Source organism: Cololabis saira, chromosome 8 (assembly GCF_033807715.1).
Source record: "Cololabis saira isolate AMF1-May2022 chromosome 8, fColSai1.1, whole genome shotgun sequence".
NCBI classification, from domain to species: Eukaryota; Metazoa; Chordata; class Actinopteri; order Beloniformes; family Belonidae; genus Cololabis; species Cololabis saira.
Window position 1 is genome coordinate 18,629,639 of NC_084594.1, and position 19,537 is coordinate 18,649,175.

The following is a 19,537-nucleotide window of genomic DNA, read 5'->3' on the forward strand; positions in this document are numbered from 1 at the left end:
TGGAGTAATTATTTTTCAGACGACTTTTTACGTTTACTCCTTACATTTTCACGCAATTATCTGTACTTTTTACTCCTTACATTTTAAAAACAGCCTTGTTACTCTATTTCATTTCGGCCTTAAAAAAAAACTATCCAGTTAAATTGCGCCATCTGGATAGAGTGAATTTGGTTGTGGTTGTTTCAGATGTTCTTGTCCAGTTTTGTTCTTACATCCGTTGCCCTCAGATTCCTGCAACTAAACTTGGATGTACATTCCAATAAACGTTAGGTTAAATGATAACATGCCTCTGAAGTTTGACTTTTTGCACCATTACAATACTTATAGGCAACTAGTCATCATATCTCCTGCTCTCTGAAACACATGTTAATGCTCAATAGTACACATATATGGTTCTTTAATATATTTGCATTATACTAAGATGCATTCATTTTCAATGGCTTTTGTCCTTAATGGCTTTTTTCCCCCTTACATTACTTTTACTCTTATACTTTAAGTAGTTTTGAAACCAGTACTTTTATACTAGTACTACCAGTACTTTCAATATATGTGTTGCCATTCCTTTTTTTTTTCGGGGAGGGGGGTGAGTTGGACTACTAAATTTAATTTTACTGGCAGTGGGGAAAAAACCTTCTTCACAGCACCAGGAGTGAAGCTTTTCACAGTATCTTCAATTAATCTTGAGTCAATAACCATGTCTACCTCATACTGCTGCACCTTTCATTTTTTTAAATTGTATATATGTTAATAAGAGCTGTCATTTGTCTATTTACTGTACAGTGAGCGAACCGAGTCAAATTCCCTGTCTTGTTTGACCTGACTTGACCAATAAACCTGATTCTGATTCTGATCAAATCCACAGACGTGCTGCAACAAGACTGATGGCATCTCTCTTTTGACATTTCCAGTAAAACACAATAGAAACCTGGTTCCAGATGGGAGTATGATGTTTATTTTCATTGTTAGGTGAAGCAGAGATTGTCAGGGGATCTTGTTCACTGTAGTCGATTTAAGAAAAAACACAAGTCTGGACACAAGTAAAATACCTGAGGTTGGCATTCTGGCCAACAGAAGACAAAAACTTTCACACAAGCCTCCGAGAGCACAGATACACTCACACACTGACGAAAGGCTTCATTTCTGTACAAAATAGAAAGCAAACGTGCTTAAGGCAAATTTGTACTCAACAGAATGCGGGGGTTTGATCTGACATTAGAAACTAAGAACACAAGCTGGAGCTGTTTCTACCTCACAGTCGTCGTGGAAAGCTTGTGGGTTCAGGTACAAGTTAAACGGAGACTCTCCAGGTAGGACAAAAACTTAGTGGGACAAAACATCATGCAGGTCAGAGCATCAGTAACACTGAAAAGACACCAAGTGAAGAGGGGAGGGAAAAAAAAAAAACAATTCCAGGACTGAGTCACCTCTTTCTATATCTGAAATGCAGCATGTGGCTTTTTCACACGTTATCTGTTAAATCAAAACATCTCAGGAAAGCGGGGAATTCTCAGAATTGTTAGTTTGAAAGCTGAGTCCAACCACGTCACAAAAAATAGATCAGTTTTAGTTTCACTCTTCCAGATGTCAGTGTGACATCCACGCACCTGACCCAGGCTTGTGTTTCACTTTAAACATAACGCAATATATTTTTACATTTTTCCCTAAAATTACAACCAACTGCTGTCAAACTATGATTTTAGAACGAAAACAACCTCAAACTGGCCTAAACGTAGGCAATAAAAGAAAGTTACCAATATATCTAGTAATTTTATAAAAACAATGAGTTTAATTTCTAAAAAAAAACATGACTTTTTAAAATTTAAGATTTCTGAAATCTTGAAATTTTAAATATAAAAAAAGTTTTCCTTAATAGAATGAACATATTTCCATAATATGCAACTTTCTCAGAAAATGAGTGATTTTATTCTCAAAATGTGAAGCTTAATTGTTTATACCATTGTCATAAATGTTAGGGCAGTAAAGGACTTTTTTTTTTTTTGTGAAGTGGGTGAAACGGTTCTTTTACACTCGATATAAAACTACCGTCAGACTTTTTCAAATCAGACCCAGATGAACGACCAAGAGCAGTCGGAGCTTTAACAGACGCTCTGAAACACTGTACATGAGTAATCCTCGTTACAGTCAACGTATTTAACATAATGCAGAGGCAGAGCACAGTATTAGAAACAGGCACAATATGTAAAAGCAAAAAAAAAAAACCCAACCTAATGTCAGCTTTCAAATACAGAGACGTGTGCGTGGACGCAGCTCAACACCGACCTCGCGTCCTCAGGGAGCAGCTCATTAATCAGGACCTGCTACAGTATGAGATGATGTGGATGCAGAGCGAGCAGCAGTCACACTTTTAAATAAACATCTTTTTTTTATTAAATTTGATCCGATTCTCGTCAGTATCATCTTAAAACGGTGACATTAACTGTGCATTCATTCACAGGTGCAGCTGTTCTGCAGCAGCAGGTTTGTTTAGGGGGGGAAACATAATGCCAAATAGATCATGTTAACACCAAACACATTACACAACGGTGCCTCGGCCAGTAGCTGCAACCCAGAAATTCCTACATTGTTCAAATAATCCTTTGAAAAGGTGGGGGGGAAAAAAAGAAAACAAAAACAAATGAAAAACAATCTGATCCTCTTACAAGTGTAACCTGCACGTCAAAGTCTGGAAATTAAAGCGGTAGATGCACTAAAAATCTGTGAAGCTCCTCGTTTTTTGTTTCTTTTTTACACGGACTGTACAAGAGCATAAAAATGAGTTCAGAATATGGGGACGAGACATTAAAGATTAATTAAATATATCACACTATTTTTACATTTTTATCTCGTTAGAAGGAAGTAACAAAATCCAGGTGAGAGAAGGGAAAAAAAAAAAGTGTTTTGGTCTTTCCAGGGGATTTTTGTGACATTAAAAAAAAAAAAAAAAAAAAAAAAAGAGAGAGAAATGGATGGAGTTCAGAGATGGCTTGTGGAGTGTTCGGACTGACGTACGTTCAGATACAATGCTTTGGATCGCAGACTTCATCTTTAAACATTTTCATCTTTGTTCCATCAGCTGCAGGATGTGAGAAAACCCGTTGTTTTGGAGAGATTAAAAGGCCACCGAGACTTTTCATCCCCCATCTGCAAAGCTAATAACACCAAAACATAAGACTTCCGACTTTAGATACTTTTGTTGTGAAATACTCAAACTGTGCACAACTTCCTCTCCCATTTACTGTAAAAGTAAGAGAGGGAAGCTTCGCCTAGTCAACCATAAACGTTGGTATATTACAACACAAATTCCCACATGAACTTGGCAAGTACAAGTCAAGTGCATTGTTAACCCCAAAAGAAAAAAAAAGATAGCAGTACACTTTTTTGCAGTTTTGTACAGTAAGGACGTTTTCATATGCTACATAAAATTTTAATAAAGATGCTGTTAAGTTTCCTCCGAAATATTTAGCTGATGCAAAATAGCAGCACAGTTCTGAATAATGTGCAGAAAAAGAACTTGCTTTAAAATCGCGTACATGAGAAAAAAAAAAAAAAAAAAAAGATTTTATAAATGTGTCAAAGCAGAACCTTTAAGCGAAGCACAGACACGTAACAGTTTGGTATTTACAATAGCAAAAAGGTAAAGTTATGCAAATGTTACAAAAATTATAATCGTGGAAAGCAAAGAGTTTGAATCATTTCAGACATTTTCTTGCACCTTAACAGTTAAAACACATGTAAGTTTCTCTCCTTGAACACACCGAGTAGCACCTGTACTCTCCTGAAATATTCGCTGTGACCGTGAGTTGGTCAGAACATGAAACTGGTACCAATTCAGTTCTGCACTAGTGGAAAAACAAACAATAACAGTAATATTCCAGTATCTTAATATATATTATTTGTCCTCACATTCAGTTGGCAGAAGCACATACTTTACACCACATCATCCCCTGCATCTCTACATGGAAAAACTGCGGGGAGAGAAGATGAGTGCGACTAACGGGGAGGGACAGAGTCAGTAACGGCCGGCGCGTCTCAGTGAGGAGCTGGACTGAGGACTGAGCAAGGCTTGATTTTGAAAACGAAAATGTGAAGATGGCAGGCAATCTGGTTGCAAACACTGACACAGTAACGCACCAAGTCGAACAAGGAAATGATCTGCAGGAGAGAGAAGGAGAATCACCTTATGTTTTCACTATAGCTTTATATGCAGTGTGTCACAAATTTAACTTTCTGCTTCTTGCCATTTTGACTTTAGAACTAAGAAAGCTTAGACACCGAGTAGGTTGATATTTATCTTTTCAAACACTCAAGTACAATTTTTTCATAGAGATAATAGGCTTCAACAACTAGTGAGTGAACTGGTTAGAGCTACACGCCTGGACTTAGGGCAGATACATGTAATGGAGACATTATTAATATTAAAATGATGCTGATTTGAAATGTTTAACAGTCACTAATATGTTTATTTCTTGTTATCATAGATGTTCTTACCAGTGCAATCCAGAGCACCAGATACTCATCAATGAAACTATTGAAATATTGATCCAGGAACAGTAATCCTGGTCCCAAGAAGGCTAAATCGTGGAGATGCATTTCACTTTTTGTCATATGTGCAACCTGTGAAAAGATAAACAGAATCAGCATCAAACAGTGGATATTTCTGTTTGAAAGCAAAGCACAAAAATATCCTCATATGTTGTAGTTCAACACGCCAGTAAGACAGTCAGAGTGTGTGTGTGTGTGTGTGTGTGTGTGTGTGTATCAGAGAAAAACAGTTCACCTCGACTCTGAAGTGACTCACGCCTGATTCACAGCTCTTGGTGAAGTTTGGCCTAAGAGTGGGTCGTGAACATGTTTAAAAACACACTTTAAATTTATATTTTCTGTGTCTTGTCTGCTCTGTGAGCTCGGTGCTGATCTTGATAATGGTCTCCTAACTACGACTGATCTTTGAAACAACAGTTTTATTTCCTCCATCAAGAGTTCTAAACGTAACAAATGTTTGTCGTGAACCAACATTAAAGTTTAAAAATCGATCCAGTCAGAATTATGCTGGCAGTAAGTTTAAAAGTTATTACCTCTAATGAAGCTGAATAAGCTTCATTTGTGGTAAAGTGACAGATTTAATCCAATTTATTTATTTATTTTAAATTAGTGCTAAGCTGACAGTGTCTGCCTGCTTTGGGTGTTTGTGCAGCGCTGAAGTGAGCTGTGATGAATGAACTAAGGATAACTTTAAACAAACGGTTTCCACGATCATCTGCAGCAGCAGCAACAGAAATAAATGAACCACTTACACCGCAGACACACACACACACACACACACACACACACTTCACTTCTTATAATAAAAGTAGGTGTGACTTACAACTAATTTATTGGTGATTTTTGCTGATACAAAGCCAAACGCCAGGATATAAAGACACGGATGTTTCTCGAAAAGCTGGACAGCAGACTTCTTGTATATCATCATTGCCAAAATGATAACTGAACCAATATGTAGGACTGGAGAAAGGACGCTGGTTCCCTGGAGACAGAGACAACAGAGGGAACAATAAAAACTCCTAATCAATGTTAGTGGAAAACATAGAGAACCATTAAAGATTCATACTTCCAACAGCAAAAACATAATTAATAATCTAATCATATATGAAAAACTAAGATATCTATGAAAATCCATTGAAAACTGTAAATGTCATTTTATAATGAGCTACTTTCTCTAAACCCGCATGTTCTGATGAATCACAACAATTACATTACTTGGAAATAACATTTTAGTAAAAAAGGAGACGGAAATCTGTTCTTACTCTAACAAATAAAAACAAAAAACAAAAATGACAAGTTTTTTTTACCGCTATTGTGGATCCATTTTTGCCCACACCTCCTGTAAAAATAACTCTGAAGTAATTTGTGCAAGAGAAGATGGCTCCTAAAAAAGTGAAGATGGCGGGAATCATTTTCATCTGGATATTTAGGACTGGAATCTGGGAATCAAGACATTCACACAGTCAACTTACAGATGAAAACAAACACGCAAAGCAATTCCTGCTCAATGTTCTGTGTAGTGTTTGTTGGTAATACTATGTGAGAAGACTCAGCGTATCTATATGAGTAATGTTATGCTAAAAGCGCCCAGTGGGATATCTTTGCATCTTGGTTAAAACTACTTTACAACACATATGTTAGTGCAGCATTAGATTAAATTATGAATAATCACAGATAAGCATCATTTCCCACTCACTAAATCAATTGGAATTAGAACTGATCAGAATTACCAGTGACTGCCAAAAAGCAGATCCTCCCACGGCGGCCAGCAAATACATGATTATAATGAAGATTTGCACCTCAGTCACATCAATGCTGAGTGGGAGGAGAAAGCACAGTTTAAAGTGAGGATTAGTAACTTCTACAAGCACATCATCATCCCACAGCCTTCCTCCACAACACACTGCTGGAAACAGAACTGGTTCTTCAGCACCATGCAGGCTCGATATGAAGGTTGTTAAAGATGCAACCGGTGGGCTTCTTTTCCCTCCGGCTCGATACAAGTAATCCACCTTCACTGGGTTTCAAATTTTAAATTGCCAAGCAAGTTTGCTCTTGAGTCGAGGGATATTGAGGTCTGGTCATTACTATGAGGTAGAGCCATGTAGGCATGGGGCGATATACGATATTATCTTATATCGCGATAAAAAACGGCTGCGATAACGTTATCGTGGGGTACTGTAATTATCGCCAATTTTTTTTTTTTTTTTTTTTGGTCACACAAGGCTACCAGCCAGGTAGAAGCCAGTGTTATTTTTTTCATGTATTTTATTAATATTATTTATTATTATTATTTATTTAATATTTTTTCAGAGAGTAGTACAATCCGTGTGCATTTGACTACTGTGGCACTTTATTTTCACTCAATCTTTGTGTTGGCCATGCAGCTTTTGTTTTGTATACTACAGAGCAGTGCCTTTATTTTATTATTTTTCCAGAGAGCCGTACTAAGTAGCAGGCAGCCAGCCACTGTTAAAGTTTCAGAGAGTATTACAATCAGTGTGCATTTGGCTCTACTTTGTCACTTTATTTCTATTTGTCACTTATTTCTTTCGACTCTCAGGGAAGTATTTTCTTACAAAAAAAGAAAGTTCAAATAAGTACCGGTACCGGTACTATAGTTTACACTTTGTAATGCATAACATTTACAGTACACTATTTGTTCTCTACCTCAAGTATCACTGTGTTGAGAATGATTTGAGAATCTGAAGGAACCAGTGGATCCACGGTTAGTGTTTTTCCTTGCATTTTAAGAATTTTATAAGCGACACGCTAATATCGCAATATCGTAATCGTGATATTTTTGTCCACTAATATCGTGATATGAAATTTTCATATCGTCCCATGCCTAGAGCCATGTAGCAAACGCTGACCTCAGGAAGTTATTCAGACATGGGAGCGCTGGGTTCTGCTCCATCTCTAGAGCAACCTCAGGTCCCAGAGAGAACATTGCTGAAGTGTAGTACTTCCTAGTGATGTCTGGTTGCATTTGTGAGATTATGAGTTCACCCAAAACATTTGAGATCTTGAAAGAATCGTAAAATCATGCAGTAATCTGGATGTTTTAAGATGTGATTATAAGTTAATACTCATCCTCCACAGCAAACGCTACATCTACTTCACCATGCCTTGTTCCTTCTGCTATTGTCCTCATAAAAAGTGTAAAATCATTAACTTTTCAACTTTTAACACAGACCTCTCGTCATCTATGGATTAAATGTCATTCAAAACCCTGTGGCTTGTTTATCTGTGGCCTTTTTTCCACAGGTTATGATGCAGTAATGTAAGACTAATAGTCTTTATTTTAAAGATTTACCAGATTCTTTCCGTCAACCTCGAGTCTGACTCTGCTGTGTGTAAACTGACATGGTGGAGTTGCGGCCCAAAGTCCAAAAAAAGACTTAAGCAGAGCAGAGGGTTGCCTCCGACACTCCTGGGGGGCACCAAACACCTCCGGTGGGATCACTATCGGTGACCAGAGAGGCCACGATTCGAGACGTAAATAAGTGCAGAGTGGAAACACTGAGTTGGCTGGGGGTCGAGAAAGCGCTCAGAGGCAAAACAAATACAGACAAAAAATATTTTTTCTTCATATAAAAAACTAGTTCCAACTAATTCCACCGGCCTAGCCGTGTGGCAATTAAGGAAGTTGAAGCAGTTATTTGCACTAATTTGTCAGGAATCTAAAAAGCACAAAAAAAGGAACTTTATTGATTTCCAGTGACAAAAAAGAAAAAGAAAGCATATTTAGTAAATCACATCTCATTTGTGAGCGGCACATTGGCTTAACTTGATGTCACTGAGAAGCCATATTTTACTGACTGCATCTTTCTACACAACACGTTTTAAATGGGATTGTGGAGGCAGACAGCAGTGAGCCATGCAGGCAGCAGCCAGGAGGTTTACCATCATGTTCCACAGGCAGGGACCGACAGTAGCTGTGAGCAGATGTAATCCTGCTAGACAGATCTGCACCTCTGTTATGTCAAATCTACACACAGAACACATCCACATTTATTCCACCTCAACTGCACATTTATCTGATATAACCTAGTGTCAGAGCTGATATCCAAGTAGCACTTATCAACCTGCTCTCACATTGAACTCAATAGTTTTCAGGCCAAGAAAAAATAAATAAAATACACAAACACACCACCCGATTCTTATTTACCGTATTTTCTGGACTATAAGCCGCTACTTTTTTCATAGGTTTTGAACCATGCGGCTTATACAAAGGTGCGGCTATTCTGTGGATTTTTCTTCCACCGCTAGGGGGAGTGCTAACCGGAATTAGAATAAAAACTAAGACAAAATAAATGCAAAGAAGAATACGCTACTTCTTCTTTAGCAGATAGAAGTAGGTAGAAGCAGATTTCAAACAGATAAATAGATAAATAAATACCGGTTATTTTCTCTTGGTTCTGTCCATTTTAATCAGCAAAGTTGCTGCCGTGTTAAAGACACTGTTAGGAAAGGATCTATTTAGGTACAAACATGTACATCATTTACAGTTCAAAATCCTTCTGTACATGTAGTAAATATCTAATCTAACAACATAAATATCTGCGGCTTGCATATCTTTTTTTTTTTTTTTTAAATAGAGCGGATGCGGCTTATATACAGGTGCGGCTTATAGTCCAGAAAATATGGTACATGCAAGTCTACACTTATGAAATAATTATTACTAATGTCTTGTTCTGCTAAATTCAAACTTTAGAAACTTCAGCAAAGTTTGTATGAAAGAAAAAAAAAATCATTAATAGGCCTATAAAACTGAGCTTTCCAACCAAACATACAAACGAGTATAGAAGGAAACTGGTACAACCAAAGTAAAGCAGGTGTCTTAACATCTAGTGCTGGTTCAGAGCAAACACTTTTGCTTGTTGTTTTTTTTGTAAGTGGATTGAAAAGCTCTGGCTTCAGGCTTAGAAAACTGGCCCCCGTAGCAAGTCTTTGCTGGTCCAGAACAAAGAACTGCTGGCATCTGCCAGGCACACAGGATGAAGTTATAGAAACCAAACCACTGATTCAAATGTTAAGACCCTCCATCCAGACCAGAAGTCCACACAAGCTCAAAAGTGACTCCTTCCAGTGTGGAGGAGACAGTTGAGATCAGCACGTTACAAATCCAGAACAACGTAAAATCAGCCAAATACGATAGTAAAACAACCCTGAGTTTCAACACGAATTAAAGCTGCAGTTGATATGAACTCATTCTTTTAATTTTCAAGTCATGTAATCACTAACAGGCATTTGTGAATGCTGCCAACGCACAGAGCAGCATTCACAATTGTGATTTTCTTCCAATTTTAATCAACTTTTGCTAAAACTGGTGTTGGAGACACCACACCAAACCGTACGTTTTAATCCCATTTTCAACATAATTCATTATGTTCCAAATTTGGAAATATTGACTAGCAGAGAGCATTTATACAAACCAACTATCGTCTTCAACAGCTTTTATGAATGATTTTAAAAACATGCACAATTAAGACATTGGCTAGCTGGGAAAATTAAATAAGCACTGCAATCTGTGAAGATAAATTGTCTTTTTTAGGTATTTAATGGTATGAGACATGACTACAAAGTATCTTAAGCTATGAGTGTTTCTATTAACTTTATTACTAAAGTTCTTTTTGTCTTTTGGAAACAGTGAAAGACCAATACACAAGCCAAGTATTTAGATTTCCTTCAGGTGAGGGGGAAAAAAATAAAGAAAAATGGGAGGCTTTTCAGTTTTCCATGACTTACATGCCAAACCGTAGCGTTCCCGACACATACGTCTGCCAGTGTGCGCAGTAGAACATAAACATCCCAGCAAAACAGCAGAAGAACATCCAGTCTGGGTTGGTGCCCAGCTGCACTGCTATACTGGTTCCCAACACCACGAAAACTGTGAAAATAAGCACACCGATGCAGGAAATGTCAACGAGTCCCAACAATGAAGACATTCTAAACTCACTTTCTAAAAGTTGAAGAAATGAACTGACCTGTGGAGAGAGAGTCACAGCCATGGTCAAACAACTCGCCCAGCGGAGAGCTGCTATTGGTGCGTCTGGCCTGTTTCCCATCAATGGCGTCCAGAGACTGGTAGATAAACAGACCCACCGCACACAACAGGTACGCCCAGAGAGGAGCCTGGAACACACACAAGCCATGAATGTCAACTTTTGGATTTAATAATAAGGGAAGTTTTCCCACCAACCAGGTCCAGTATCTTACATTTTAAGATAGATTTACGAGAAATCCAAAATAACTACCTTTCAATAGGCATGGGGCGATATACAATATTATCGTATATCGCGATAAAAAACGGCCGCGATAACGTTATCGTGGGGTACTGTAATTATTGCCAAATTTTTTTTTTTTTGGTCACACAAGGCTACCAGCCAGGTAGAAGCCAGTGTTATTTTTTCATGTATTTTATTAATATTATTTATTATTATTATTTATTTAATATTTTTTCAGAGAGTAGTACAATCCGTGTGCATTTGACTACTGTGGCACTTTATTTTCACTCAATCTTTGTGTTGGCCATGCAGCTTTTGTTTTGTATACAGAGCAGTGCCTTTATTTTATTATTTTTCCAGAGAGCCGTACTAAGTAGCAGGCAGCCAGCCACTGTTAAAGTTTCAGAGAGTAATACAATCAGTGTGCATTTGGCTCTACTTTGTCACTTTATTTCTATTTGTCACTTATTTCGTTCGACTCTCAGGGAAGTATTTTCTTACAAAAAAAGAAAGTTCAAATAAGTACCGGTACCGGTACTATAGTTTACACTTTGTAATGCATAACATTTACAGTACACCATTTGTTCTCTACCTCAAGTGTCACTGTGTTGAGAATGATTTGAGAATAAATGTTTTGAAGGAGCCAGTGGATCCACGGTTAGTGTTTTTCCTTGCATTTTAAGAATTTTATAAGCAACGCGCTAATATCGTGATAATATCGTAATCGTGATATTTTTGTCCACTAATATCGTGATATGAAATTTTCATATCGTCCCATGCCTACCTGTCAACCACTTACAAACTACAATTATGTGCTCAGAATCTGATAATCCAACCTTTGTTGACACTGAAATGCTGAGGACATTCCTATGTATGTAATTCTTACAATAGAGCCTAAATGAAAACACAAAAGGGAATTAAAGCACACTTATTTATTTTAAATATTTTAAGTTTATATACATATTGATTGTCTTCAAGTGAAACATTTTCTTATAATTTGTCATTTTCACTCATGAGGCTGTCTGGTATTCATGACTGATGACACAGACACATGTTTCTGTGCCTCCGACTGAAATAACTTTCACAAAGCGTAACTGAGCTCCATCCTGCTCCTCTTTAGGAAAGTAAATTTGGTTTCGCATTTTTAGATATATTTAAACAAAGTCTTTGCTTTTTGGGCAGAAATGTCTTCTCTCTCGTTACATCCATCCATCTCTCTGATTTGTTGTTCCGAGTTTGTTCCCGTTGTTGCCACAAAATCGCGAGAACTGCCAGTGACTTTTTTTAAAATTATCATATTATAAAACGGGAAAATACTAATACGGGAGGACGGCGGGAAAGAGAGGTAAAATACGGTAGTTTCACGGCCAAAACGGGAGACTTGACAGGTATGACACAAGCACAGGGAGGAACATTACCACTCGTTTGTAACACACAAAGTTTATTTTTTGTTTTATGCAGCAATGTTGGTAGAGTATTATATCTATATTATACATTATTACTTGTTCAGATTATACTTTTGGGAGTCCAGCAGAATAATCAGATTAATTCTTATAGTATTGATGTTGCAGTAGTGCAATACGACTTAGGTTACATAACAGAGCAGCAGACCGCCTTCACTTTGCTCTCTTACATCTCTTTCAGCTGTGGAACTGCTTCTTGTTTTTCTGCCACTTATTGAACAAACTGAAGTCTGTTAGTCAGCCGTCACACTCGGAGCGCAACCAATCTGATCATTCTGGTAATGCAGCGACATGACATCACCCTCTGTGTCTAGCCGTGCCAGTTACCGTCTCTTCCCATAAGTAATTATGGTCCTTTGAAATGTTTATAAATGTTTATATTTTGCTTAACACTTATGAAGTTAAAAAGTTCCTACAAAGTTGTGGCTATATCTATTAAAGAAAATTAAAAAGACAAACAAAATTAAAAAAATCAAAACAATGTAATCCAACAAACCAACCAAGTATGATCACATATTGATTTGCTCTGTTTGAATTAACAGAGAGGCAGTTTAACAGTAATCTGTGTGATATAGATGGAAGGGTTGAGTCGATGAGTCGTGTACATACCTTTACATTAAAAGACAAAGTTATTTTAGATATTAAAAAACTGCTAAATCTGTCAGTGGGTTGTAAATTACTTGTGCACTGCAGTTTACATATAAAAAAAAAAAGTTCGCCTGCTTTTAATTCAGTTTGAGATAAGAAAAAAATTGAAAAGAAATGATAAATCACCTGAGCCTTACCAGGTTTTGAAATAAATACAACTTTATATGATCACACCACATGCCCCTTTACAGTCATTATGTATTATATTATTGCAAAATTTACAGGCAATATGTGAAATACTAATTATGCCCCACTTTATATTCTTTAGAAATAACTTGGAGTGAGTTACAGCCATCTGCTTCAAATATATTCCCCTTGGTAACTGATCCTCGGCAAGAATGAGCTCTTTTATCAAAGTTCAAATTTGGTTGTTTTATGCTCTGGAATATTCAACAAAGTAAACACAAATTCATGGAGAAAGACATTCACAAGGATCCCAGAGAAACAATTCAGTCCGGAAACAATCACACAGCTGTTTCCAAACAATCTGGAGTCCATCAATAAACAGAGGAAAACTATTCCGAACAAACAAACAAAAAAATCAAGCCAGTTGCTCATCTTCCCAGGAGGAGTTCTTAGCAGGGTCAACACAAGGTCATAAAACGATAAAACGCCCAGCAGCTGATTGATCAGCCCAGTTTTTACAAGACTCGGCATCAGCCGACAACTAAATACAGTAATCCAATTATTCAGGTGCATCTGTGGGCAGCGTTTTGTTACTGTTGTGGAAAAGAAAGGTGAAACATGTGACAATGTGTCATATCAATCACAAAGCATGGTGGATATTTAAAGAGCTACATTTTAGAGAAACAATTGTAACATCTCAGGAGAATAGAAAGTTTAAAATAATGATCACTAGAAATGTATTTTGAGTTATGTAAAACATAACTTTTAGAAAGGAAAAGTGAATAACCATAGGCTACTTTGAAACTGTATTGATGGAAAGCTTTCACCTGTAGCTTAGGTAGAAATTAGCATCTAAACATGCAGGCTATGTGCAGAAAAGAAAACACATTTCATTTAACTATATTTCTGCTCTTAGAAACAGAAGACTAAAAATTAAAAACGCTGACAGGAATCAATTAGAGTTGATGCTGATAACACGAGTTATTAGCACAATGTTTTTTTTGTTTTTTTTTTAAGTAAAGCAATTTGATCAATTTAAGTAAGTCATTCTTCTCCAACAGCAGTATATCTACAGAAAAAAATGTTTCTCATATTTCTAATAATTTATAAACACATTAAATAATTTCACTCTTATTTCTGGAGAGTAGGAATGGGTGATATTTTACCGTTCACGATAAACCGTCAAAAAAATTCCCCACGGTAAGAATTTGTCATCTCACGGTGAAAACGATAAATTCCCGTTGATGACGTTTTTGTGTAAAGCTGATTTATGGAAGGAAGGAAGGAAGGAAGGAAGGAAGGAAGGAAGGAAGGAAGGAAGGAAGGAAGGAAGGAAGGAAGGAAGGGAGCCTGAAAGAAAGAAAGAAAGATGTGAGCCTGAAAGAAAGAAAGAAATGAGCCTAGAAAGAAAGAAAGAAAGAAAGAAAGAAAGAAAGAAAGAAAGAAAGAAATGAACCTGAATGAAAGAAAGAAAGAAAGATATGAGCCTGAAAGAAAGAAAGAAAGAAAGAAAGAAAGAAATGAGCCTATAAAGAAAGAAAGAAAGAAAGAAAGGAGCCTGAAAGAAAGAAAGAAAGAAAGAAAGAAAGAAATGAACCTGAATGAAAGAAAGAAAGAAAGATATGAGCCTGAAAGAAAGAAAGAAATGAGCCTGAAAGAAAGAAAGAAAGAAATGAGCCTGAAAGAAAGAAAGAAAGAAATGAGCCTGAAAGAAAGAAAGAAAGAAAGAAATGAGCCTGAAAGAAAGAAAGAAAGAAATGAGCCTGAAAGAAAGAAAGAAAGAAAGAAAGAAAGAAAGAAAGAAAGAAAGAAAGAAAGAAAGAAAGAAAGAAAGAAAGAAAGAAAGAAAGAAAGAAAGAAAGAAAGATAAATTCCCATTGATGACGTTTTTGTATTGGTATTTTATTTATCGTCATTTTTATCGTTATCGGGATAAATGCCAGAAATTATCATGATACATTTTTTAGTCCATACCGCCCATCCCTACTGGAGAGACAATAAAAAAAAAAATTAAATAATCAATTGATGTTCTTCAAAATGACAGGAAGCATTCATAAAACCAGTCTTATCTTCAATCTTCATAAAGAACAAGTACGATGTAATAATGTATTGAAGTGGAGAGCGAACCTGTTCAGTGGCAGTTGGACAGTAGTAGACGAGGACGAGGGTGGTGAAGACGTTGGTGGCCAGCCCAATGATAGTGATGAGGTTAGGGGCGATCCAGGCCGGTACCTGTCCAACCAGCCATTCCCAGTAACGCTGCATGAGAGGCTCGAGGAGGGAGCGCCCTGCACTGCTGTACCTGCAGGAACCAACAGCCGGGTCAGGCCCAGACAAGTTCACTCAGGAGACTCACCCAACAATCAGGGCTAGTGACGGCACGATGATGACTACTGTTAGGGAACATTTTGATTATCCCTTTTCATTTTTCAGAGGTTTCCTGGGGTATTACTAAAATAAAATAAATAAAACCTCTTTATGTAGTAATGAATGTTCAGCTATGCACTTTCAATGCTGTAAATACTTCTGCAAAAGGCAAAGTTTTATGCAAGTTCAGTCATGACAACAAGAATCCATTACCTATGCTCTTCCAGTCTCTTAAGCTGGTGTCGAGACAAGGGGGGAGAGGGAAGCTCGATCAGCCTGCGCAGCACTCCGGGGGCGAGCCAGCAGGCTGCTTCCATGCCCACGCCCTGCCCGGGGTCCTTGTCCCGGACAAGGCCTCGGCGAGAGCGCAGGCCCCCCCCTTGCTGCTGCCCCGTGGCGCTCATGGAGCCCTGTCGGTCTGCTCTCTGATGGCTCTGCCTCTGCCACTATCCTGCCGGAGGGCCTAAGGATCCACAGTGTCCCTGGTTGATGATTCCTGGGGAAAAAATAAATAAATCAAGTAGGGCTGGGCGATATATCGAGATTTTAATATATATAGATATATTTTAAAACGCGATATGGTAAGAGACAATATCGTTTATATCGATTTAAAAAAAAAAATTATATATTTTTTTTTTATGATTTTGATATAGCTTATTTTGTGAAAAATTTACATGAATGTTTTATTTGAGATTTGCACAAATGTTTTGTTATTTGCACTGTCAACCTCAGTGCCTGTTACTGTCTACATTGTATTAATTGCACAGTGTATTTTAATTTAATTGTTATGCAGGAAAGGGATATTTGTTTTATTTTATTCAAGAAGCATTTTTATTCTATATATGCTGGCAGTTTATTTTTATTTCATTTGTTTTATACATTTTGATATTGTGCAGACCCCTGTTAACAAAAGGTACCTGTGTGACATTTGGCACGAGGCTTTGTATTAAAACTGACTGTTTTTTTAAGGGTTTGCCTCAGAAAAAAATGAAGCTAACAGAGATGCTATGCTATAATGCTTTGGGGGAAACCCCAATTATGGCACAGAAAAAATATCGATATATATCGAGTATCGCCATTCAGCTAGAAAATATCGAGATATGACTTTTGGTCCATATCGCCCAGCCCTAAAATCAAGGAAATTTACTTCACAATTCTGTCCTATGAAAAGATTTGAACATACAATATCATCTTAAAACAGTCATGTTTGGAAAATAAATACTATCTTACAGCATTTAAGCATCAGGCACCACAAGTAGCCTGAAAGACAGCTGGACAATTAAAGTTCTGTTTACACGGTTAGAAAATGCACCCCATTATAGGACTTGTCAGCCCGAAACCTTTAGTGAACCAGATGAGATTACACGCTACCAAGAAAAAGAAAAAACAAATTAGAAAAATGATAATAAAAATAAAGTGAGAATAAAAGCCCTTGCAAGGAAAATTAGATGCATATTTAAAAATCAACCAGGTAAAAAAAAAAAAAAAAACATTTCCTTTAGTAATCCCACATTGGGAAATTCTTCCTCTGCCTTTAATCCATCTTTAGTCAAACTAGGAGTAGTGGGCTGCCGTTTTTGTACCGCGCCCGGGGAGCAGTAAGGGTTAAGGGCCTTGCTCAGGGGCCCAAAGTGGTTGAACCTGGAAACTCCAGACCCCAGCCCTCCTCTGTAAACACCAGGCTGAAAATGATGATGAGAAGCCAGTGCTTTTCATCTGGGGATTAATCTTGATGGTCAGTGTTCAACCGATGGAGACCAACATCACCGAGAGGCAAGGTGCCCTGTGCGTTTGGCGGCACTCTACCAAACCCATGGCGTCTACCTTGAGACCTGTATATGTGCATAAGGTGACAACCAGGCAAACACACATTGACATAAATATTTATACGTCTCCAGGGTGTCTCTAAAGGACTGTACATATTACAATATTCTTCCACCTTATTTAAAAATGTTAGAATAGAATAGAATAGAAAGACTTTATTGTCATCGGATCATTTGACTGCAGACAATCAGAGTCAAAAGAATGTTAAACCACAGGAAGAGAGCGGGACAACATCACATTTCTGAAGGAAACCTCAGCACCACAGTCGGCTATGTTGTAATGAGCCAGCATATGGAGTTAAATGAGGTAATATAAATATTAAAGCTTCACATCAGCAGCCAGTAACGCTCCACAAAATACAGAGGCCTCTTGTACTTTGTATATAGTTGTTTAGACTAATTTGGTAAAACTGAATGTTACATTAAAGAGTGACACACTATTTCATTTACAAAAACATGCCTGTACTCCACTTTGGTATCCAGCTGGTTGAAATGTACAGATGTTACCAAAGAAACATCCTTAATACAAATGTTTTAAATTATGGTGAACTCAAATATTTAGTTTGAATGAGCAAAGGGAGATATACACTAGGAATGGGCGATATTTTACCGTTCATGATATACCGTCAAAAAATTCCCCACGGTAAGAATTTGTCATCTCGCGGTAAAAACGATAAATTCCTGTTGATGACGTTTTTGTGTAACAAAGCGACGAGCTCGTTGTTAAACGAGGCTCCAGCTCCGTTATCTGGAACTGGTTTGGATTTAAAAAGAGTGATGAGGAGCAAACATCATCTATTATATGCAGAGTCTGCAAAAAAAAACAGTGAGTGCAAAGGATGGCTTTTATTTATTTGTCCTGTTTCTTTATCAGGTTGTATTTTTTTCCTACTTTGTGATTTTATAAGAAGAAAACTTGAAGGACAATGGTACTTTTGCTGTTTGCACTGTTATCCCACTGTTTAAGCCATACAGTTTGAATAAATGTTTAATCTGTTCTTACATTTCAAACTTGTCATTACAGTTTTGCAGTACAGGTGTAACTCATTTAATTGTTTTTTATTAATTCAATTTAATTGGTGTAGTTTAGTAGTATTTAGTATTCTTTTAGAGCAGTGATTTGGGGGCTCCAAAGACTGAATGTGGTGATAGATTTATAGTTAAAAAGGTGGAGTTGAATTGGTATTTTTTTATCGTCATTTTTATCGTTATCGGGATAAATGCCAGAAATTATCGTGATACATTTTTTAGTCCATACCGCCCATCCCTAATATACACTCATTGGACACTTTATTAGGATGTCAAATTTTTAGCGCTTCTCCATTTTGTGCCACAATAAATAAAATGCCATAAATAAAATAAGATAGAATAAAATAAATTAAAAATAGAAATAAAAGCAAGGCATTTACAGTGTCTGTATGATTTCAACAGGATGTTCACTGCCTGGATTAGACTGTGTTGTGGGTGAGACTGTACAAAAAAGGGTGAATAAAGCTGAAGAATCTACTTCAACTATAAAAATAAAAATAAAAATCACTTATTTTCCTGTAGGGAGGGGGATAAAAAAAAAAAAACATTCAAGGGCGCCAGGAAAATTGTGGCCTAAGGAACCCAACCAGCCTTAACTGGCACACGTCGCCATAATAACAGTGATTGATCCCATCATCAGCATCAAACTTCCAGATGATTCCTAAAAATACAGCGAGCTGCCATGTTGCACTTTGACGGAGTCTGTAGCACAAACCCCAGGCTTAAGCCTGAATTATGCTTCCGCGTTAAATCGACGCAGCTCCTACGCCGTAGGGTACGCGGCGACGCGCAACGTACGGTGCGCGTCGCCGCGTACCCTACGCCGTAAGCTCTGCGTTGGTGTAACGCGGAACCATAAATCCGCCTTTATCTGCCGAGCACAGCGCACGCATGCACTGACCTGCAGACTGAAGGACGAGACGCCGACGGCCACGAGACAACGATGCGGGTTCCACTCCGGCAGGCAGCGCCTTTCAGTAAGGGCTGCGTCCGAATCCGTGTCAGTGATATTTGGGGCACCAGAGAAAGGTTTGCAGCTGTGGAAATATGTCCACGACCGGTGTCACAGGAGTTGACACAGCAGGCTAAGTATCGTTAGCGATGGAGGAAATCTCGCGAAAGTATGGTGCGATAGGGGGAGATTTTACCCCGAGTCTGGTCTGCCAGGCGAACAGTCCACAAATCAATGACTGAATCAATCAATTGATTTGATTTGATTTGATTTGATTTGATTTGATTTGATTTGATTTTTATTTTTGTACATGTAAAAAACAACACTCCAAGAGAAGTTAAGAAAACAAAACAACAA

General features: G+C 37.6%; 1 protein-coding gene across 2 annotated transcripts; it reads right to left on the minus strand.

Annotated features, from left to right (window-relative positions):
• Window positions 1-929: 929 nt before the first annotated feature.
• cept1b (choline/ethanolamine phosphotransferase 1b) lies at window positions 930-19,324 on the minus strand. 2 transcript variants are annotated; one of them, XM_061726997.1, is made up of 10 exons: window positions 19,130-19,324; window positions 15,590-15,872; window positions 15,137-15,311; window positions 10,533-10,680; window positions 10,294-10,435; window positions 6,273-6,357; window positions 5,850-5,981; window positions 5,366-5,524; window positions 4,489-4,614; window positions 930-4,152 (listed from the first exon to the last, which is right to left on the minus strand). In XM_061726997.1, the coding sequence occupies exons 2-10, from the start codon at window positions 15,778-15,780 to the stop codon at window positions 4,030-4,032; spliced, it is 1,281 nt and encodes a 426-aa protein (XP_061582981.1). In that variant the 5' UTR covers window positions 15,781-15,872; window positions 19,130-19,324; the 3' UTR covers window positions 930-4,029. The 2 variants fall into 2 exon arrangements, with proteins under 2 accessions (XP_061582981.1, XP_061582982.1); XM_061726998.1 differs by lacking the exon at window positions 6,273-6,357 and adding an exon at window positions 8,449-8,533.
• Between the last annotated feature and the right edge of the window lie 213 nt (window positions 19,325-19,537).

Excerpts from the sequence above, each read along its gene's own strand:
- cept1b (XM_061726997.1), bottom strand. The coding sequence starts at position 15,780 with ATGAGCGCCACGGGGCAGCAGCAAGGGGGGGGCCTGCGCTCTCGCCGA. Across the intron at positions 15,312-15,589 it reads AAGAGACTGGAAGAGCATAG|GTACAGCAGTGCAGGGCGCT; the intron begins GTAATGGATTCT and ends TGGTTCCTGCAG. Across the intron at positions 5,982-6,272 it reads CTGCTTTTTGGCAGTCACTG|ATTCCAGTCCTAAATATCCA; the intron begins GTAATTCTGATC and ends CTTGATTCCCAG.